The 22,605-nt window shown below is 35.3% G+C and overlaps 3 protein-coding genes across 7 annotated transcripts in view; all 3 read left to right on the forward strand.

Annotated features, from left to right (window-relative positions):
- Nucleotides 1–1,733: 1,733 nt before the first annotated feature.
- Nucleotides 1,734–8,899, forward strand: LOC141841106 (protein COP1 SUPPRESSOR 2). Of its 5 annotated transcripts, none has more exons than XM_074729237.1 (7): nt 1,734–1,846; nt 1,940–2,191; nt 2,271–2,385; nt 2,466–2,539; nt 3,470–3,627; nt 7,162–7,336; nt 8,715–8,899. In XM_074729237.1, exons 1-6 carry the CDS (start codon nt 1,734–1,736, stop codon nt 7,326–7,328), a joined length of 879 nt encoding a protein of 292 aa, XP_074585338.1. In that variant the 3' UTR covers nt 7,329–7,336; nt 8,715–8,899. The 5 variants fall into 5 exon arrangements, with proteins under 5 accessions (XP_074585338.1, XP_074585345.1, XP_074585352.1 ...); XM_074729244.1 differs by having other exon boundaries at nt 8,719–8,899; XM_074729251.1 differs by having other exon boundaries at nt 8,751–8,899.
- Nucleotides 8,388–9,170, forward strand: LOC141823809 (uncharacterized). The gene is made up of 2 exons (XM_074711039.1): nt 8,388–8,489; nt 8,839–9,170. The coding sequence occupies exons 1-2, from the start codon at nt 8,388–8,390 to the stop codon at nt 9,016–9,018; spliced, it is 282 nt and encodes a 93-aa protein (XP_074567140.1). The 3' UTR covers nt 9,019–9,170.
- A 1,298-nt stretch (nt 9,171–10,468) lies between these two features.
- Nucleotides 10,469–22,605, forward strand: part of LOC141829518 (AP2-like ethylene-responsive transcription factor SMOS1) — a 15,210-nt gene continuing 3,073 nt past the window's right edge. The window contains exons 1-7 of the mRNA XM_074717010.1: nt 10,469–10,668; nt 12,684–12,766; nt 13,032–13,040; nt 13,123–13,211; nt 14,890–14,963; nt 15,156–15,206; nt 18,384–18,454. Coding sequence (XP_074573111.1) covers nt 10,469–10,668; nt 12,684–12,766; nt 13,032–13,040; nt 13,123–13,211; nt 14,890–14,963; nt 15,156–15,206; nt 18,384–18,454 — 577 coding nt within the window. The remainder of the gene's footprint in view (nt 10,669–12,683; nt 12,767–13,031; nt 13,041–13,122; nt 13,212–14,889; nt 14,964–15,155; nt 15,207–18,383; nt 18,455–22,605) is intronic.

Consider the following 22,605-nt stretch of genomic DNA (forward strand, 5'->3'; position numbering starts at 1 on the left):
CATCCAAGAGATTTTGGATAAGATAGAACTACTAAGGAAAGATTAACAGACACTTGGTATGGTAGACGTTTTGATTTTGAATCTTCAAGTAATAACAAATCAATAAAGAAGATGAGCAGAAGTAACCACAATTAAAAAGGAAAACAGATGTCGACAAGTATCTGTGCACAAATTTGAAAACATTATCATGGACTATCTCTCCCTCTAGTGAGCAAATACACAAGAAGCAGAAGATCTTATACTAGCTAGCCAGAATAAGAACATTGATAGTAGAAGAGGAATCTTACTAGTTAACAAAGTTATAAATGTTGGTATCATTGTGTCCAAAGTGGTTGTGTTCAATCAATATATTTTGATGTATTTGATAAAAGATTTTAAATTAAATTTTTATTGTGTTACTAGTGTGTATGTGGAGTTTATAGAGACTTGGTTGCATGCAAATGAAGCCCGCAGAGCTTGTGTAATTTGACATGGTCAAGTTGCGATGTTGATTTGGCGCAGTCAAATTGGTTCGGCAGAACGCTCAAGAGGTCCCTTAGGCTTGATTGAGAGTTTTTGACAAGGGAACATGAGTTTTTGATCGTAATCTAAATATGATCTCGATCTTGGAGGATTATAAGAGCTTGTTAGGTATAAGTTAAGTAAAATTGGAGATTAAGTCAATCGAAGTGTGTTTCAATCGAATAGATGCTTAATTGATTGTATGAGTAAATTCATGCGAATATTGAACAAGATAAATTTATTGTATTGCCTATCTAAATTAACTATGATAGTTTTCAATCCATTAAACATGAATGAATTGATTAGATCCTTATAAAATCTAATAAAGATAAAAAGTTATTGATAGATAAACTTATGATCTTCTCAAATTTAATCGGACTTGATGCATAGCGAGTTGATAGTTGACTTGATGCACAACTTAGTCCATTAAATATTAGTCATATACGATAAGATTAGCTTATTTAGATGTCAATTAACTATTAAATAATTAAATTGATTTATTTCAATTAAAAACTATTTAAATGAGCTATTTTATTATTTGAATGTTCCCTTAGAATATATAATTTATTTACAATGAATATTTCCTTTTTTATAATCATTTTAAGGCTCCTCGTTCGTATATTCGGTAATATATTAATTTTTTGGTTCATTTTTGTAAAAATAGGGGTGAGCCAATAATTCGATTAAATCAAATAAATTAATTGAATAAACCGATCGAATTAAAAAATTCAATTCAGTTATTTTGGAATTTTAGTTATTTTTTCTTATAAAAATCGATTAATTCAGTTAATTCGGATTTTGATTTTAAAATTTCTTATTTATTAAACCGAATAAATCAAATTATTAAATTAGAAAAAATAATTTATAAATTTTAAGTAAATAAATTTATAAATTCTTAATTAATTAGTAAAATTTTTATAATATTTAAAAAATTTGATTAATTTTATTAAAAATCAAATTAATCGATAAAATATTGAGTTCAGTTTGTTTGATTTTTATTGAAAAATTTAATCAATTCGATTGATTTAAAAAATTAAATCAATTTTTGATTTATATAATTTGATTTGATTCTATTTTAATCGAATATTTAGTTGTAAAAGGATGAGCCATCTCAGTCGGCTGGATCGGTCAATGAGTTAGATTAAATTCATCGTGCAACCGAAGTTGAGACTCGAACCGCCCCGGGGTACATCCAACCTACACCTCTTCTATATGTACATGACCCGGCACACATGATAGACATTCCCAAATCAAATCAAGCCATGCGGACCAAGAACTTCAGGAAGAGAACCCTAGAGCAAGACCCCTGCGTCGATGATCCCGACGACGATGAAGAGGAGCGCCGGTAGTCCTTGCAACCAGCGAATATCTTTGTCTCGAATGCAACTGTCCTCCTTTTCTTTTCCTGATATGGATGGGGATCTTCTGTTGCTTTCAGGTTGGCGTTGGAGGAGGTGAAGCTCCTCCAGAAGCAGCGGGAGAAGAAGGCAGGTATGCCAGCTCTGACCACTGCCCCACAGCAGTCACCAACTGGCAACGGCGCCGCCTTCCGCAAGGGCTCCGCGAGCAGCGGTGGGGGAAGTGGCGGTGGCAACAGCGACAAGGGCGATGGAGATGGCGGCAAGGAGGACCTCGTTCTACAGGATACCTTTGCCCAGGAGACAGCTGTTACCATCGAGGATCCCAACATGTATGCACTGGTTTTTTAACATCCCTTTCTCAATATTTTTACAAGTCGATCATGTGTCTCTGATGGTTCTTCTTTGAAGGCTCAAGTACGTGGAGCAAGAACTGGCAAAGAGGCGTGGTAAGAAGATCGACTCAGGTGAGAAGGAGGAGAAGGATCCGATGGATGAATTGTATGTTGTGCCTGAACATCTTAAGGTCAGCGCATATTAATTCCACTCTTGAGTCGCATTGGAAAAAAAACAGAAATAAAATTGAATCCTCCCTGTTGATTGCAGGTAAAGAAGAGAAATTCGGAAGAAAGCTCTACACAGTGGACAACCGGGATAGCTGAAATCCAGCTGCCAATAGAGTAACTAACTTCCTTTTGTATTTAATTGTTATTCCTTACTAGGCACGTATTTCTAAAATCTATAGGCGGTGAAATTTTGGATGATAGATTAGCATAAAAGACAGCAAGTTCTGTGTATAAATGTGATGGCAGGATTGTATATGGTGTACTGATAATATGGTGCTGAAAATGTGTCATTCCAATTGGAGACCAAAACCCTGGTACTGAATGACATTTTAAACTTTGCTCAAAACCTAACTTGAATGAATACAAAAAATGTAATAATTGTAGATCTTCCATGCTAATTAAGCTTACATTTTAATACCATAAAATGGCCACACCCTGACCCGTGTGGAGTAAACTTCTTCGGTGTTTATAGGGAGTATTGTCTCAATGAACATACCCAAAGCAACACCATAAATGACTCTGTTTCAAAGAATCAGCAAGCAATATAAACCATTTGGAATAGTGAGATCCAGGGGGTTCTCTTTAGGGGATTATGAGATAGAAGAGGGTGATCTTCATGAGTTGTTCCGGTGGGATGTGGTAATATAAATGTTTAAAGAAAGTGTTAAACAAAGTTATGTTTTGGGGGTACCTTATACAACTATTCGAATGCTATGTAACAATTTTCTGAAATTTTTATTTCCAATTGAAATGCTTCAGTTGAATAATGACATTATTTGATAATTTCATCGGCCAGACTTTTACCCATGCTAAAAAGGTTCATAGCGTGGTAGTGTTGATGCATCTGTTGACATGCAATGATGCAACTCTATTGAAGAACTACTTTCTTTTTCATTCAATATACCATCTACTTGTTCTATTTTGCTTATTGCAAGTTAGTGAAAGAATATCCTCTAATCTAGTAGATAAATACACTGATCTTATTCTTGTTATTCTTATTTCTCATGTAACACACTTTTTATTAGGATTTTTCTCATCCTACAGATACAAGCTACGGAATATTGAAGAAACTGAGGCCGCCAAAAAGCTATTGCAAGAGAAGAGGCTTGTCAGTAAAACTAAATCAGAATTAAATATTCCTTCAAGTTATAGTGCAGATTACTTCCAACGTGGTCGGGATTATGCTGAAAACCTTCGGAGAGGTTTGTTGTGTATATAAAATATTGTCTTTTTTTATTGTCTTTGTGAATTAATCTGTTGCAACATGTACTTTTAGATATGAACACCATCTGTTTGTATAGTGGATGGTGGTGTAATATAAGTAAATCTTGGAGGATTAGTGGATATTAAGTAGGATTTGTTAATACATCGAGCATATTTATGGTGGAATTGAGAGGGTTCACTTCTTACAGTTGGTGAATTGAATAGTGACAGTCAATATGTATGCATTAAATTCCAACATAATCAAATGTACATGGCCTTAAACAGAGGCTTCTAATGTAGGAAAATGATGAAAGTAGAAGGGTTATGAGTATTTTATAAGTTACTATAATTAAGATGGTAGTTTAAGTTATTGTATTGTATCATTTTAGGTCAATGCGGTATATAGGGAGATAAAACTAGTCAATTTGAAAAGTAGTCAAACTTTCTAAAAAATTTCACTGTTTACATTTTGTCATATGCCAGTCCCATTTGTTGAAATTGAGACCAGTTGGTGTGGGTGAAAATTGCATGGTTCATCTGTGTTATCCCATGTATGACCCAATGGGTTTTGGCCTGTATATATATATATATATATATATATATATATATATATATATAATGACTTAGATATGACAAATGACTAGATAATTTGAAGGATAACTATATACTATATGTAGCTACATAATATGCATTACATTAAGTAATCAATGGACTCATGAGAGCTCATCTTAAACACATGATTGCAGTTTTTGGTACTGAACCTTCCTACTGCTATGGTTTCAGTATATAATACATTGATCAATCAAATCAAAACTTCAAGATCATTTGTACATCATATTCTATTCTTGTATTGCACCTCCTTCAAGTTTGGGAGTTCAACTTTCAATTATCAAACAAGATAGATTGATACACATGTGGATAAACTAATTCAAATATCAAAGGACTTGGGAGCAATAATTAATCTGGGTAATGGGAAATTAGTGTGATCTGACATGGATGTTGCAAGATTTGATGCTATGATCCAATGCAAGACATTTTAGTAGTAGAGACTCCGACTAATCTCATTAGTAGAGATTCACTGATGAGTAAGGCATGATATGTGTTTATATGCTATACATCTTTGGGGGTTTTTTCTATGAAATTCTAATTCAATTGATTATGAAATTGTTATTTTTGTTTTTGGTAGTAAACTAACCAAATAGGAGGGGATAAAAAATGTGTGGCCAGTTCAAAACTAATTAATTTTTGTAATTGCAGTGAGGACTGCCTTAGATGAGACTGTCGGTTGAAGACTGTGTATATCCTATTTCTATTGATGATCAGTTTGTATTATATTTCACTTTTAGACCAATCAGGTGCCATTAAGGAAAGACTAACCATGAGGATGATTGTTATCAGAGGATGCTAAATTTCAATAGCACAACTACAGAATGAAAGTTCTAAACAGGAGACTGCCACCAAGTCTATTATTTCCTCTAATTCTAAAGAAATTGAGGAACTGGAAATTGATTCCTTGCTTAGTAACCCTGAAATGAACTCTCATAATATAAAAATATTAGCAATTGGTACCTAGTTAATTTTTAGGTTCTTAATTTCATATGTAATCTGTGACGCTTAAACCCCACGGCTGGTTTAAATTAACTCGTCACATGGTTCAAATCATAATTTTATTTTATATTGTACTTGGTTGAGGATACATTTTTCTTTTATTTCTATTTTGACTAGATATTATAATTGTAAAATATACAGGATAACCTCATTTTGTTGTTCTATTCCAATAAATGATACACAACAGTTTTATAATTTTTTTATTATCTTGTGAGATCTTTGGTGGAGGTGTGGAACTGTGTGAAACCTACAAAGGCAGAAAATTCTATCTTTTGCTGCATCAAGTTAGGAGATCATAGTCGAACCAAGCAATTCTCAATCTTTTGTATTTTTGGTCGCCATCTTCCTGCATCACTTCACAGTTCTTTCTAACTTCAGTAGCCCTGGTAGGTAACATCTACTTGGGGTTTCTTGTGCACCAGAACCTCTACCACAACACCCAGTATGCACACTAAAAAGAAAACATTACGGCATTGGCGAACTCTGAATTCCTGACATGTTGATTTATCCCCTGATAGATCCAATATACACAGTAGATTTGATGGCATCTATTCTGTATACAATTGCAGCCTCATCTGATTTTTTTAAAATTTAATTTTAGCTATCATCAATATCATATTAAATAGTAATACAACTAGAATTGATTTAGATGAACAACCAGAGAGATGAAAATGAACAAATTTTTAGATAAAAATAAAGAAGTTATAAGAGGATGTTGATATCCATCTAGATGACATATGGAAGTACACGAGCTTATTTTTGTGAAATGTGGGATATAACTTTTGACATTGTCATAGTTGGTCATAGTTTCATTGATGCAATTTTCTATGATACATATTACACATGAATTACTTCATCATTCATATAATGATGCTCGTATGAATCAAACCCTTTGAGAGAGGTGCTTGGTGCCAATCAAATGGGATGCTAAAGATGACAATATGGTGCGATACTCCTCCAATGAATGATACTTATATTAATTATTGACCTTGGTTGACAACCTCTTTGTCACACATGACAAAAGGAAATATACATAATAGCCATATTAAAACAGAACTAAATACACAAACAATAAAGCAAGCCAGTCCACTGTTCACTCAAACTTAATTCGAGAAGAAGGAAATGCAACTTCAAGTAGTAAAGCTAGCTTTCATGTATAGGAGATAACAATTGGAGCTCTCTCCTTTGTCACTCTTGCCCTTAGATCAAAGAAGTTTTGAATAATTCCAAGTTTTAACTCAGTCACTTGTTGGCTTGCCTCGTACTTACTTTGAGAAGGAAATGAGAGATGTAGAAGTGACGCCAATCTTAGTATCCCTTGGAGATAATAAACAAAACTTACCTTCTCATGATCTGCTCGAGATAAAAGAGCCTTTAAACTAGTCCAAAACTTATCTATAGAAGGGCAACTTAGGAACTTCTTTAAAGAATATTCAATGTGTATCCCAATTGTCCTGTTGCTAATCTTAACTAGGGTTATAGTCGTCAAATCCTTCACAACTACCATTTGGACTCAGAATGTGGAAGAGCAGCTGAACTGAATGAAGAAGAAAAGATGTGAGAGTCACGTATGCTAATTTGTAAATTCTCTAATGACAATTACATTAAGCTATCTAGCTCGTTGAGTCATTTGCTATTGTGAAAATTTGTAGTTCTCACTCTTATTTGTTTGACTTTTCTATAGACTTAATAATTAGTTAATTCTCAACAGAAACATATTGTGCCAGATTGGGAAGATACATATCAATTCCGAATTATGCCTAGCAGTTAAATATTTTTTTTAATGTTTAGTGTTTCAGTTATTGGTAGTTGCTCTGATTATTTTCTTTCTCCCCTACATACAAACACAAACAAACCAGATTTATTGTCAAATTTGCTGAATGAGCAAATTCTCTGGTATTCAGTAGTTGACCTTTATATTGCAGAGCATCCAGAGTTGTACAAAGGTCGAGGTGCCCAACTAAATGAAATGGATGGAAAATCAACAGAAACTAATAATTCAGATGCTGCAAGACGGAGGCAAACTGCTACTGATGAGTTTATGCTTGAGCGATTTCGGAAACGAGAAAGAAATCGCGTTATGCGAAGATGATGTTATATGTAACTGTGACTCATGATCTGAAGTTTTTTGAGGCATTGATGGATTTGAGTGAAACTTGTCTGAATCTTAGCCATTGAAAACACCTAATTATAATTATTGAGTGACAACATAGATCATCCACACACTGAAGCTACACATCATTTCATACTATGGTTTATACAAGTATAGTGGCAATCAAGTTTCAGCTTTGACTTGTATATTATACCAAATGTTCACAAATTTAAATTACATGATACATGCTGCTAATGTAATGCCCTTCTCTAATCTCAGGAAGCATCTAATAATTCATTTGTGATAAATTTTGGAGATTAGATAACTGTTTTCCTGTTCTAAATCACACTGCTGAAGCTATTAGAAGAGGAATCTTTGTTTACAGTCTAACTTGGAGTTTTGAAGAAATTTTTTGTTGATGTCTTACTCCGCCAAAAGCTAAATTTATGTTTGAGAGGAAAAATAACTGGCTATGTTCAAATACATAAATACCTGGTTTTGCATTGATAGAGCTGCCTCATTGTAACTTTCATTTTTTATTGCTCATTGTTGTTCACTTCCCTTTTGCAAATTGATTTTGGTGAAAGTATCATAATAGAAAAGGAAGTTTCCATTTTCTCTGTTTGTGCTTTAAATGTTGAAATGTTGATTAAAATGGTATTGATTAAATATGTAACTAATATTTTTTGTGAAGGACCCTACTCCGTGAATATGTTCTATCTATAAGCATCAATTCAGTTGTGGGGTAGCAGCCTGATGCTTGTACTAGAACTGAATTCATTTGATCATTGTGTAGTGGATAGCACGATGAAAATGTGAAGTGAAGTCTAAATCTTTCAGCCTCCTTTTGAATATGAATTCTTGATTAAAGTTTTGTGAAATGCATTTGTGTGTCTTCTGAAAATATGCTGCTGTTTGTTAATGTAGTTATGCTCAAGCGTCCTTTCTTTCTGTTGCTTTCACTAACCCCCAACTTGTAAGGATGATGCACCCTGAAGTTGAAGAGTTTATTCTCTTCTATAATTTTGCTTCTTGTCTAATTTTGTGATGCTGAGAAACATGCTTCTCAGTCTCCTTGTGCTGTTGAAAAACCTCAATGCTATTTTGGAGGATGGGTCGTGCAATCAATTTTTCATTCCCTTTTTCTTGATCACCATTTTTGTTTCTTTATTTTGCCCGCCTTCACTCAAAATTTCTTGTCTTTTGCTCTAGTTTTATTTCCTCCTTAATATCTTCAGTGGCAGTTTGTATGTTCATATTGTTAGGTAAAGAAAAAACAGATGAGGTTTCTGTCATCACTGGAGAAAATTCTTCATACGAAGCTATCAATATTTATGATGAAATAAATCTAAGCATAAGGAATGACTTTCATGTTTCTTCTTGAAGTCAGATAATGAATCTTTGAGCAATTCACCTGGCTAGGAGGGTGAACAGATTGCTTTTGCTGGCAAGTTAGAGGCAGATCATGACACTGGTACGTTTGATGAGGATGAACAGGTCACCTGGGTAGGAGGGTGAAGAGATTTCTTTTGCTGGCAAGTTAGAGGCAGATCATGACACTGGTACATTTGATGAGGATGTTTCACTGCTGAAGTTAGATTCCTTAGCTGAAGGTGTATGGAACTACTACCTTGGAAGGTACTCAACATGGATTTACCAAAATGGTATATTTTATGAAAGAACTGATTAATCATATTTCGACTTAGGATAAAGATCATTATTGCAATCATCAACCTGTTGATCAGTTAGTGGAACTTAGTTTAGATATGGAGGACAATTTTGGATGAAAGACAAGTTGTATGTTTCTTCTGTAAAAACTCTATTGGTGCTTGGAAAGAACAAAAAAATGAGTCTAATTTTTTTTTTAATTTGTTTTAAATCGGTTGAACTGGCTTATTCCATTTAAAAATTTAGTTCACCTATAAATTAATTTAATAAATTTGAATCAATCCTGATCTAAATCCATATAATTTCTATTAGACGGGTTTAATACTAGGTCATCATTTCTCTATGTAAAAAAAAAAGAATATAACCAGGATATTATGGAGTGTTGAGTGTTGATGAATAGGAGATTTTATCAAGCTACTTAAACATTACTTGATAAAAACACAAAAATAAAAATTACGATGGATTTTAAAAATATTAAGATCATACTATATTATCTAGAAGAAAAAAAAACAAAAACTTAAGAACTAATTAAACTGGACAATCAATACCAACTTGCATTTTAAAATAATTATATGATTTTAATTCTACCATCTAAAGTATGCTTAACTGTCTCGGATTTGAGATTCAGTTGTGGTACATTGTAGGATGATTTTCCTCTTAAGTAGCGGATTATTGAGATGGATTATCGTGAGAATTTCTCAATTTATATTGATGTCTAGTAAAAACTTTTTATGGGATTGAATCGATCATTTTAAAATTATTCAAAGTAAATTAAATATTTACTATCAACTAAGAAAAGTATATCTAACTGGAGTGCGAGGATCTTGACAGATTCGAGAAACATTATACTATTGGGCGAGCTCTGGTTCGAGTTCTAAGTGTAGATAAGCTTGTGCTTGTTTTGGTAGCCATGCCTCTTTTAATTTATTTTTTTAAAAAAAATATTAGAGATGAACAATAGACTATAATTTGTACAAATGAGATGAAAACACTCATTACATGATTATTTTATTTTATTTTATTTTTGAATACATGTTTTTTCATAATTCATACTGTGTTGAACACTTTATCTTCGTAAAAATAAAATTTTAATTCTTGAAGCTCATGTTTATGAAAATAAATCTTTTTTTTTGTTTTCCCATCCTGCCCTTCGATGCGGCATCGGATTCCAGCACAAATTACACGTAGGCTCACCAGCCGCTGGCTCCCACGTCTCCTGCTCTTCCGAATTAGCCGTTTCAAGGATTCCCCTGACGGCGACGAGGACGTCGGATCCGCTCCTCTCAGTTCATTGCTGTTGCCTGTTGGGCAAAATCTATCTCTACTCTCATTGAATTTGACCCCCTTGGGACTCTCCATTTGAATCCAAAAGCGGCAGTGAGGAGAGCTAAGAGAGCAGTGGGAGTGGCTTTGTTCTTCCTCTACAACGGAAGCAAAAGTGATCCGAGAGGCACGCAGGCTCTTAGTCTGCCATGGAGACCGACCCTGGGATCCCCAAGGTGGAGGCGTCGCCGGGAGGAAGCGGCGATGCGTCGTCGGACGTCAGGAGGGGCAGCGATCAGGAGCTGAAGAAGGCTAGGAAGGAGAGGGTCTGCACAGCTAAGGAGAGGATAAGCCGGATGCCGCCCTGCGCCGCCGGTAAGCGGAGTTCAATCTACCGAGGAGTCACGAGGTAAGTTTATGAGGTTGCGCTTGGTTTTACTGGTGTTATCTTCTTTGGGTATGGGGACCAGGACGCGACCAACCAGTTCGTTCGCATGTTTCACATCGACGCTGTGCTGTCTTTATCTTTCACTTTATTATGTGTGAGAAAATGTCCTTGAGATGGGGAGGCAGTGACGTCTAGGACAAAGATGTTGGACACTCTTCGGTGTCGGAGATAAAGGAATGTAGTCCGAATTGAAATTACAAATCAAATCAGACTTACTTGTTAAGCAGTCATAATCTCAAGATGTTGACTTTGAAGGTTAGGCCGAGCTGTTAGATTGTTCGCGCAGGAGTGGGACTTCTCTAGTCGCCATCAAACTCTCCCGAGGACAACGAGGTCTGCTATTTTAATGTTTCCTGAGTCAAGTGAGAAGCAGGCCTAGTACCCCGAGTGTCGGATACATCAAGTACTCCGAGTGTCGGCCGAGTACTCGAGTCGCCGAGTACTCTGAGTGCCGAGTCCTAAATGGATCACCGAACATCGAGTACTCAGGAAGTTTCCCGAGGCGGTCGAGATGCCCGAGTGCTCATGTCGAATGGAGAGCGTTACTGAGTCGGGAAGACGTGTGCCCAACTCCTGATTGTCGCTCGAGTGTCAAGTGCTCGAGAGGAGATGCCAAGTGCTCGGGAAGTATTCTTGAGTGGATGTTGTAGCCAGAGTCGGGAGTGAAATCGCTCGATTGCCCGAATCGGGAAGCAATGCCGAGGCCTGTGTATGACGTAGTGCCCTTAAAATAGATTCGTCCCACCTCTGGCGGTGCTTTAAGGCAATCGTGGGTCATCTGTTTCCCAATATATAATGGCAAACCACAATCCCCACCAAGCAGTAGTGGTCCCGGCGAACCGAGAAATACCTGATTGCAATCATAAATATTCTTCCGAGCAAAAGATGCATGACCCCTAGGTTGCGTTGAATGGCCGAGTGATGGCTATTCAATGCCTAGGGTTAAATGACAACCACCAACCATCAATTGTTAACTATTACTGTCCGAGAGGTTACGAAATCGTCATTAACTTTTAATTAATGCTTCCGTTACCTTCTTGAGCAAAAGATTCAATTGGTAAAATGTTGGTTGTTCCATTTGGGCAAATTTTCTTGAGCAGAAGATTCAATTGGTAAAATATTGGCTGTTCCATTTGGGCAAATTTTGCATTGATCGGTTTGACATTCGACGCATGCAGGTCGTGTTCACACATGAGTCAACTTGGTTCAGTATAATCTGGGTCTTGGTTTTGCACCCTCTTATGCACCTACGCGTGAAAGAGAACTTCTCCCCATGCATTTGTTCACAACATACCTGCTTGTACAACAATGTAAATCAAACATCTAGCCATAAAACTCCTATTGTGAGACTAAAATCACACAAAGTCTCTTCCTTCCATGCACCTTTTTCCATTTACATTTCTAACCTCTCTACATTGGTTTATGGAAATAGGTTGGTATTTGGTTATTTTTAGGACAAAATGTGAGCTTGGAAGTCATGACAACTCACACAAATTAGTTTTGGCATTTGTTCCATAGAATAGAGAAAATAGTTAACTTGATAATGCTTTCTCAATATCTACGTTTGTGATAGCTGCTACGAACTGCCTTTTCACTAGTAGCAGTAGAAATCGTACCAATTGGAAAATGACAATAATAGTTCAATTCAATGGGGATAATCCACTTGGTTTAGTGAAATGTTCCGATCAATATACTTAAGGGGAAAAAGGAAAATCTCAAAGCTGCAAATATGTCAACCAATTTAAGGCTAAACTTAAGCTCTCCAACAATTAAATTTCTTGCTTCTGACATCTAGCTCTGTTTTGACTCCTACGTTTCTCGTAGCTTTTATCATCATTGTCACAACATTTCTGTTTGGAAGTAAGGCTTTATTTTCACTTTATCATAAAATTATAGATGCGTGTTATTTTGTTTGAAACGTGTCAATTTCCTAAGCTCTCTTATTTTCTATTTAAAACTCACTTTTCCAATAACAGACATAGGTGGACAGGTCGGTATGAGGCTCATCTCTGGGATAAAAGCACTTGGAATCAGAATCAGAATAAGAAAGGAAAACAAGGTAATTAACAAGCAAGCCTCATGCCAAACATCTTACATGTAATATATATGATACATATAGGATTCCATTGCCTAATATCACAGCTTTTTGCTCGTAATACTATTAGGCCAAATTGTGTAACTTGTGTTTTTGAGATGCAGCATGTTTTCTAGATTTGCCTTCATGGACATGACATGTTAGTAATGTAAGAGGAACTTACTATTTCATGTGAACTAACTCAAGTTTCTTTTTTCGCATGGTAATCGTGTGTGGGCAATCACTCCAGTGTACCTAGGTATAAAAAGTTTCTCCTTGCTAGTTAATTCATCAATTTGGAAATTCATTAGTTATTTTCTCTGCATTCTGATGATTTTTAGGTGCTTATGACGATGAGGAAGCTGCAGCTAGAGCATATGATCTTGCTGCTTTAAAGTATTGGGGTGCTGGGACACATATCAATTTTCCGGTGAGGAATACACTAACCCCTTATACTCATGCCCCTTTGATGCCAGCTGACTCATCACTGCTAGAGTTAGCCATATTTTGCGAGGCTGGACAATTTCAATGTGAATTAGTTGACTTAGGTTGGCATTAGTTGATTTTTCTATGTTTAATCAGATTGCCCTTGTATTAGTAGAGAAGTTGTTGTAAAGGTCTTCCTCTTAGTTCAAATGAAAGCAATTGTAAATTGACTAGAATAACTAAAAAAATCAGATGAGTCATTTAATTTTATCAAAATTGAAGGGGTTTCATGCAATCTAGTAGAACAAATAAAAAAAGTGATTTCCAACCAATTTAGGTAACCCATAACATATTTGAAACGTTAAAAAGGAAGAGAAGTTAGAAATTAAAATTCAGAGGTGATAGTAACTCTTATTCTAAGGCCCTTGTGGTTACAATTAGTGTCGCGCTTCTATTAGAAACAACAATGATGGGTACCATTTGTGGGTCTTATCAAGCTCGAGTAGCAAAAGACATGAAGTCTGAAAGTAGCAAAATGAAGAGCAGCAAAGTATCTGACTAGTTCTTGATGGAGAAAGAAAATACTCAGCCCTCTGCAGAGGCAAGACACCTCGCTGACTGCATTGGTGCGAAATTATTCAGATTAGAATTTAAGAGGTTTCTGAAATTAAAACTCAGAGGTAAAGTTTACTCTAATTCTAAGGCAAAGATTTACCTTTGTGCTTACAACTAGTGTTGCCCTTCTATAAGAAACAACAAGTATGCGAACTGTTTGGGGCCTTGTCAAGCTCAAGTAGCAAAAAGACATGAACTCTGAAAGTAGTGAAAAGAAGAGAGCAATAAAGTATTTGACTAATTTCTATGGAGAAAGGAAAGACTAAATCCTTTTGTAGAGGTAAAACATTGACTTCAATGGTGTGAAATTATGCAAATTAGAAATTAGCTAAAATCCTTTATCCAATATTAAAACAATAAATAAATATAAAACAATGTTTTAGACTTCAGAGTAATTCAAATCCATTTTTCCAAAGCCTAAGATTGGATGCAGCTCTGCATATCATGACATAGAACAATGTGCCCATGTGTTTGGGTAATATGACTAACCCCAATAGAGAATGCTCAAATTCACTATCCCCTTCAAAGACCACAAAAGCTATTAGAAATGCTAGATTTAAGTGAAATACATCTCTGGGGAATCAAAGATGCATGGGACTTTTGGTATTTCCAAGTACAACAACATTTCCCCAGAAAATATAGTTTCTATCGGGGAGTAATTAGGTGTAGCTGCAGTTGATGATAAACTAAGAAAAACTTTTAGATGACATGCTCAAAAGCAATCAAAAAATTTCTGGCTAGATGAGTTGAATTGATTAGGGTGGATAATGATAGAGGTACATTGAAGAAAACTCTAATCGATGTTTTAAAAAATAATTTTATTTATTTGAATATATACTGGTATAGCCTTGGGTGGTTCTCAATGGAAGGATAATGCCCATTAGCCCAACCTCAAATGGTTATAGTTAATAAGAATTGATGATGGTGATGATGATTTTCTTATTAGTGTAGCATGATGTTGCACTGTTTTGTGGCGCTTATAAGCATTTATCTATTTTCTCTTGCTAATATTAGGTTATTGTTTTTTTTATCTGTTTCTTATCATCATTATTCACTTGCTAATACAGGTGACGGATTATGCAAGAGATCTGGAAGAGATGCAAACGATCTCAAAGGAGGATTATCTTGTATCTTTGAGAAGGCATGTAGTTGATAGCATTTTGGGTATTTAGTTGGATGTTTTTGCATCTTTAGTTTGCAGTTTTCTTGTATTGGTTCTTTTAGAAATAGTTGAATGTGGGATGTTGATACTGATTTACTGCTTTAAACTTAAAAGATCTATAGTGGGTAAAAATTTGAGCTGTAGCATAGTACTAACATAGGGTTTTTGCAGAAAAAGCAGTGCTTTTTCAAGAGGACTTCCAAAATATCGTGGACTTACCAGGTACATATTGATTATCTATCATGCGTGAAATTTTGTCAGGCAAAGTTAAAGTACTTATATTAGGCTTTTTGGTTTTATGAAACTTGACTTCTTTTAGTTTTTGTTCATTTGCTTTAACATTGCTGCACCTTGCTTTGTTGTTTTGTTACATTATGTATTATCTTGAAAACAATCAATTTCCTTTTTGTCTATAGACATATTTTTAAGAGGTTAGAATTATATATACAAACAAGTATATGAAATAAAAGGGCCTCTACTCTGTTGTGTCCATAGTGTAACACGTAGTGCATAAAATACTAAAAAGTTTGTGATGCGTTTGAAATTTTCTATGTTGGAATTTAGTCTTCTGTGAACAGTATGATTTCAGTTCCATACTATGCCAACATTTGGCTCACTTCAACACATTGCAAAACATGCCAAGATGAATTCAAATGATTGTAATCTATAATCCTCTTTCATTAAGCTTGTTTATCTTTTGATTTAAGCCTATAGAAATTAGAAAGTTAATTAAAATTTTAGAGCAACAAGTAAAGAATTAAAAAACACACAATTTAGCTAATGATTATTACCTTAATGATACCAAAAAGAGCTTTGTGCGTTGGATGAGATCATTGGTTTGTGTAAGATTCGAGTTATGTCAATCGTATAATTTTCGAAGATCCAATCAAATATTGACATCTAGCGGTGAAATTGGTTCTATGGGTCCATTATTATGTCTCTGCGAACCACTAGGAGTTGTACTTGTATTAACACAACTAGAATTAAAATGACACAAGTACACATGATACGGACATGAACGTCTTTAAGAATTTATGTGAGTGATTGTAGGATGCATCAAAACCATAGTGGATAGCAGAAAGGTGGTGGATACAATGCACTTCGATTAAAATTATCACATATCTTGACAATGATGAGCTTGATCTGATTTTCCACCCCCCTTATATCAAGGCTATTGATAAAGTTCTTAGTTGGTTTAGTGTCATGATGATATGATAGTATGTGTGTAACCTTATGCCATGGCCCAAGTGTTGAGTTGAAGAAATAAAGATTTCACCAAAGCTTCTCTGTCATCATCACCTCCATTATCGATTGCACTACTATCAATGTCATTCTCATTATTCTGAACTTTATGTCAAAAATAATATCAGACGATATGACGAAATCTCCTTATTTTCATCAAGTTCTTGCTAATTGGTACCATCAGTAGAATTTCCCTAATCCTCATTTGCTTTTCTTCTATTAGCTAATTTCGATATGATCAATTTTGAAGATTTTTATTTCCCTTTACGTAGATGTTGTACAAACATTGCCTTTTCCTCTGTGCTTGGCCCTTGATTGTGTTTTGAATTGAGAAGCCTATGAATGCTTAGATTGAGATCTAATAATAGAAAATATATCTTGAAAATTGCATCATCATCATCTTCTTCCTCAGCAACATCTCCTTTGACTTGTTCCTCTTCAATCTATTAAGAAATTGACATAGCCGTGGTGGATATTTTATCTCATCACATAAATGATCTTAAACTTCTATAGTATTCACTAACACATCCAATCATCCTTATTTTGGATGAGGACAAATGGTTGCTAAATTCTTGTTCTTCCTTTGCTTTTGTTGTCACTCATGATTAGAGATCCATGTTGTAGTAAACATAAGTCATCTTCTCTAAGCGACAATAAGAGAGGCAATTCCACACTTCTATATGAATGTGTGAGAGACTTGACCAATTTCTTTAGTCACTTGAAGATGTCATCTGCAAGTGAATTTGCATTGCAATTTTCTTCAGATGTAGAATGAATCTCTAGATTATAGATGTCATCTGCAAGTGAATTTGCATTGCAAAGTGAATCTAGAGATAAAATAACAAGAACATTATAGTAGTCTTCCAGACGAGTATATCAATTTTGTATATATTTTTATATTTATTTGCTCCCAATTTATATTTATTTGGCACCACAATATGGAACTCCAAAAGAGGCAAACACCCCTAAGAACAATCAGCCTTTGCTAAGAGTTTAGATAACTAATTCTCTATTTATTTGAAGTTTTGATATTACATTTTTAAGAGCTAGTAGGAAATCTTCATTTTTTTGCTAGACTATATATCGATATTAGTATGCAGGATTAAGATAGCATTAAACATTGATCCACATGGTTGTTAGTTTTGTAACTTGTTGCTTTAAAATTTTAATTTAATTTTCTAATTGTTATAGGCTTATGTTTGATGGAAAACAAGCTAAGTGGAAGAAGAGTAAAGGATTAACATTCATTTAAACTCATCTTGTGTGCCAAGAGGTGCAGAGTGTTTGGAGGTATGGCAATATTTTAGTATTGAGATGAGATCACTATGTGAACCTTCATTTCCTTCTGAAGCATGGGAATGCTGGAGGAACTTTTACATTCAGCAGTTAAAATATCTATAAAGATGAGTCAGTAAGGAGTTTGAGATAACTGAACCAGGTGCTACTGCACCAAGGTAAGTGCTGTGGTCGTTTCTGCAAATAGTACTAGTGTTGAGCAAAGGTGAGAAGTATGGTAAAGTCTGGAAGTTAGTCAGTCTCACCACCAAGGGAAAGCATGTCGTATGGAAGCACATGCAGTATTAACCCTTAAATTAGTTCTGCAACTGTGGAACAAATATCTATAAAACATGGAACTCCTTGAGCTAATCTTCCTTGGTTTCAAAGATTTTCCAAAAAAGCACAACAGAACTACAATAGGGTAAAACCCTGAATTAGCTGAAGAAAGTTTTGAATAATTTCAAAACATGAACATGATTGGAGGGAGACAAAATCCTTGATCTACAAAACTGTAATCAAGTTAATTTCCTTTTTTCAGTTGTTACGTAATTTAGATAGGGTAAAAATTGCATGCTCTTGTTATGGTTTCATCTATAGGTCATGAGTAATGCTTGTTGCAAGGTTTACCCTACTGAAGCTAGAAAGGTTACCTGTTTGTTGGGTGTGTCACTCAGTCTTAATCTAAGGAAATGCCAAGAATTATTAGGCTATTATCGAATGTAACCTTATTCTTCATAATACTGAGCCTCATTGCAATCATGCAATTGTAGACGCTCGTGCGTATTCAGGTGATTTTCAGGAATAAATTAAGAGAAACTTCCTTCTCAATTATTACCACACGACAATTATTTAACTTGAAGTGATTGTTTCTAATCTCAGACAGCCTGCCAATAGCCGGTGGGAAGCATCTTTGGGACCAATGCAAGGAAATGATTATTTCAGCAACTGTAGTAAGTCCACAGGTGACTTTCATTGTAAACGGAAAAAAGGATTATTGTCAAAATTGAATTTCAATGAATGGACATAATGATTTTCAGCTTGATTACTCCCATATAAGGTACAAGTAGTGACACAACTACAGACGCACGATATTCTGGTATTGCTGGAATGGAACGGAAGATAGATTTGACAAGTTACATAAGGTGGTGGATGCCAAAGAAGGTTCGCCAAGCAGAGCCAGATTCCACAGAAGATGTTGCTTGGGAATTGAAAATGTTAGAATGCTCAGCGCAACCAACCGAACCACATAAGCTTCCTTCTCTTGGTTATCCTCATAAGGGGAAATCCTCGCCACCAAGCTTATCTGCATGTAATATCTTGTCCCAGTCTGATTCCTTCAAGAGTTTCCTGGAGAAGTCATTGAACTCGGCAGATAGCAAGGATGATCCTTCACAATTAAAAATGGATCAACAGACTCTTCCTCTGTTCTCCAATTGTGGGCTTGGCATATCTGGAGTGAGCTTAGCATTTGATGATTTACCTATGCCTAGAACAGCATACCAAATGTCTCTTCTTTCAGCACCTCTAAGGACTAACTATTCTGTCGATACAGTCAGTGAACCTCTATGGACGAGTCTTGCACCACCGTCTGGACAATCCATGGAGACAACAGTTCTGCCTTCATCTTTGCTTCCATCTTTTGGTATTTAAAAGTCTGTGCCCGCTTTGGCCTGATATTTAGTTCCTTTTTTTCGTTTGTGTATTGCAGTTTAGGAAGAAGGAAACAGATAGTACAGCATACACATACAAATGCCAAGAATGACACCAAAGGATATCAAATTTTTGTAATTGGTACCAAAATCTTGAAATGTTGCATGTCGTGGGTGGTGACGCTCAGTTAATTTGATTGAGGACTAAACTTGCTTTGGCGACTGTGCTATTGCTTCTGGTAGGCAAATTATGAAACAGCAATCCTGATTCGTTCTGTTGCTTCAAAGGAGATTTTCGGGTGTCAGTAGTAGACATGGAAGGATCTGAATCTTTCTAAGGGTTATGTATACTGGGAATAAGCTATCAGAGCCATGGACACTGGAATAAGCTATCAGAGCCAGAGCCATGAGACATTTGTTTACATAGTGAGATGTAAAATGGGCATCACATATGATGATTCATTTCCTTTATTTTATAATTATTATAATTAAAAATTTAGTCCTATGTTTGGATCTTATGCAAGTAATTATTCTCTTTTCTACTGGATAATTGTGCTTGTATTCCAATTCTGTTTCACACGTATGGGTTGCCTCAGCCTTGTTACCCATAAAATGATTCATTTGTCCCCTTGTCTAAAGCAGAAGAAACATTAATGAACCATCTGTGCTCCCACTAATCCTTGCTTCATTTCTTGAGTAGTGTTTGAAGCTACTCGTAGCCCTTGCCCTTGCCCTTGCCCTTGCCTTTGCCCTGGTTAATGGCTACCTTGTATAATCATATTGTCAATATGGGCCAGACAATTTACAGATCATATCTAACACATTGAAATTTACAGATCCTTGTGTTGAAATCTTGGTGAAAAACAAGTGAATTAGGAATGTATTCATCACCTCACCAGTGTGATCGAGGAGAGAATGAAGAATTAAATTATTATCTGATTAACCGAAATTCCAAGATCTTTCAGAGATCCACCTGGAACATCGTTCCTATGGGCATGTATGAGGAAGCCGAAGATGTTTGATGTTAAGTGTGGGATGCAACCACCAAGAAAGTGATCAATAGACAATGGATCATCGTTCTCTTGACCCAACTGATCGACATTATGGTGCAGGGGCAGAAGGCGATGTGATTAGACAATTAGTCATAAACTGCACAAAATATTTAGTTAATTTTAATCTGTTTTATATAATTTTATAGTGACAACATATGACTCACACACAATATGACATTACACATTTACTTCTACCACCCCTAAATAACATAGATACATACATAGCTTCAACGAAGCTTCTCCTTCCATGAATTTTCTTGCATATGAACTAGTTTTCTTTTCTACCAAAAGGACATAATTTTGAAATAACCAGGTGTTGTATGTGAGGGAATTTGGTCCAATGGAATATGTTAAAATTGAAGTGCTGAAATATGGAACCATGTTGATCCTTATGATCCATGTATTGCACAATAGAATGCCCTTTATAAGACTAGCAGTAAGGCCAAACATTGGTTCAAGTTCCAAAACCAGCAATCAGTTTTCTCCACATTCCTAGCAACAATAATGCTTTAAATCTCTGCATCTTATGGTTTGATGTTAAAGCAAGACAGAAACCATTAAAGCCTTGAGTTAATAATACAATGTGCTTATTTTTGTGCATCTCAAATTTTGCAAATGCAGATAGAGGGAAGATGGACACAGAAATCAGCCAAAATACTTTTGGAACAACACTTTCGCAATAGCTATCGAATCACCTACAGCTTCAGTAGAGTAAGTTTCCGTGCCAGATTGCCAATTGTTAGAGTACGATATCCAATCCTTCCTCCACTGCTCCAAGGGAAATTCACTATTTTCTTGCAAGCTTCTTCGTAGATAGCTGAAATAAGTTGAAGCTCTAGGCAGGTAATAGCTACTCAGGAGACCACCCCAGAATTTGTTGGCTGGGCATAATCCAAATAGTTGATTTGTCACAAGTTGTTTTGTCAAACAATAACAAGTTGAATCATAAATACCCACAAATTAATTATTTACCGTAGTCATGAAGTTTGCTCTGATTGGTCTCTGTGTTGTCATACCACATTGTCACTTGTGTTCTGGCATTCCATTCATACTGACAAACCAGTTGAATTAAACTACAGAATGCAAAAGATAAAACTGCAGCTACATATTCTAAATCAAACTCACCTGTATTTTTTCTTTACTAGTTGCAGCTAGATCTTTTGCACTTTCTAACCATGTCCCAAGCAAGAAATTTTTATCAGAAGCCAGAAGCTTGTCAATGTCCTCGATGAGCTCCAGAAATTTTTGGGTGTGAAAATTCAATCCATTCACATTTCTTTTTTGATATGCAGTCCTGACGTCTAAATAAACCTCATTTGCTAGTTTTGATAAAACTTGTCTTGTCAGATCAACGAGGTCATATCTGTCACAAACAAAGATTAAGATCTACAATACAAACAACAATCTATGCATCAAAATAAATCTTCTGATTTTGTTTTTAACCAGTCCAATTCTCATAACTTGATGGCAGAAAGAGAGAAACGATAAGGATGTACGATAGGGACAGTTAAATAAAAAAAAAAGTACTTGCCTATATGTAGCACTTTTTGTAAGATATTCTCCTGCATCAAGAAATAGCTTAAGGGCACTAATCACTTCTTCAGTTGCATACCACAAATGTGGTTGTGGTAAATTACTTTTTGTCTCCCTAAACGAAAACCTATGCTGTTTATCCACCATAGGGTATCTTCTTGTTGATGGCACTACATCAAAAGATAAGGAACCATCTAAAATGGGCCCCAAATCTGGGAATTCAACTATGTAATCTCGGTTATATCCTGCAGAGGCCAGAAGTATTAGAGAAACTTATAGTTGACAGCCAATATAACCAAAAAGTTATTATTAACAAGGAGAGGCAACATGAATACCATTGAGTACTATGTAAGGTTATACAACTAATAATAAGAAATAGAGAGTGGGTGATCAAAAAGAAAGAAGCCTCTAGAGTCTTTCGATCCACATGTGCCCCTTACTCTATTTTTATAAGACTTATATGGGCCATCATACTTATTGGGAAAAAATGTTGGAGTCAATGTGTACAAAAGGTTAATATAGCAAAAGTGAAATACTAAGATACGTCGTTCAACGAGTTCCTTGAAACAGTGGAATATAATATTATTTGTCTCCAATAGATGATCAAATGTAAGAAAATCAATTGAGATGGTATTATATATTCCAAGGAGACCAAGTAATTTAAGATGTATATGGGTAGGTTAGTTGAGAGAATTAAATTAAAAATATATATTATTGTAAATGTAATATGGTGAGTAGCTTCAATAGATGATTAAAAATCAATTGAGATGCTATAGATATATTGAAAGGAGGTCAATAAATTTTATAGTTAACGATTTGAATCAATTAAAGTTGAATGTGTAAGAGATTTAGTTGATTTAAATTTAT

Source organism: Curcuma longa, chromosome 1 (assembly GCF_044706935.1).
Source record: "Curcuma longa cultivar G26 ecotype Majalengka, Jawa Barat chromosome 1, ITB_CL_G26_1.1, whole genome shotgun sequence".
NCBI classification, from domain to species: domain Eukaryota; kingdom Viridiplantae; phylum Streptophyta; class Magnoliopsida; order Zingiberales; family Zingiberaceae; genus Curcuma; species Curcuma longa.

Bases quoted from the DNA above. Each gene is read 5' to 3' on its own strand.
- LOC141841106 (XM_074729237.1), top strand. From the start codon at position 1,734: ATGATAGACATTCCCAAATCAAATCAAGCCATGCGGACCAAGAACTTC. The intron at 2,386-2,465 runs GTCAGCGCATAT...TGTTGATTGCAG, and splicing joins TTGTGCCTGAACATCTTAAG to GTAAAGAAGAGAAATTCGGA. The intron at 3,628-7,161 runs GTTTGTTGTGTA...TTTATATTGCAG, and splicing joins TGCTGAAAACCTTCGGAGAG to AGCATCCAGAGTTGTACAAA.
- LOC141823809 (XM_074711039.1), top strand. From the start codon at position 8,388: ATGCTTCTCAGTCTCCTTGTGCTGTTGAAAAACCTCAATGCTATTTTG. The intron at 8,490-8,838 runs GTTTCTTTATTT...TCACCTGGGTAG, and splicing joins TTTTCTTGATCACCATTTTT to GAGGGTGAAGAGATTTCTTT.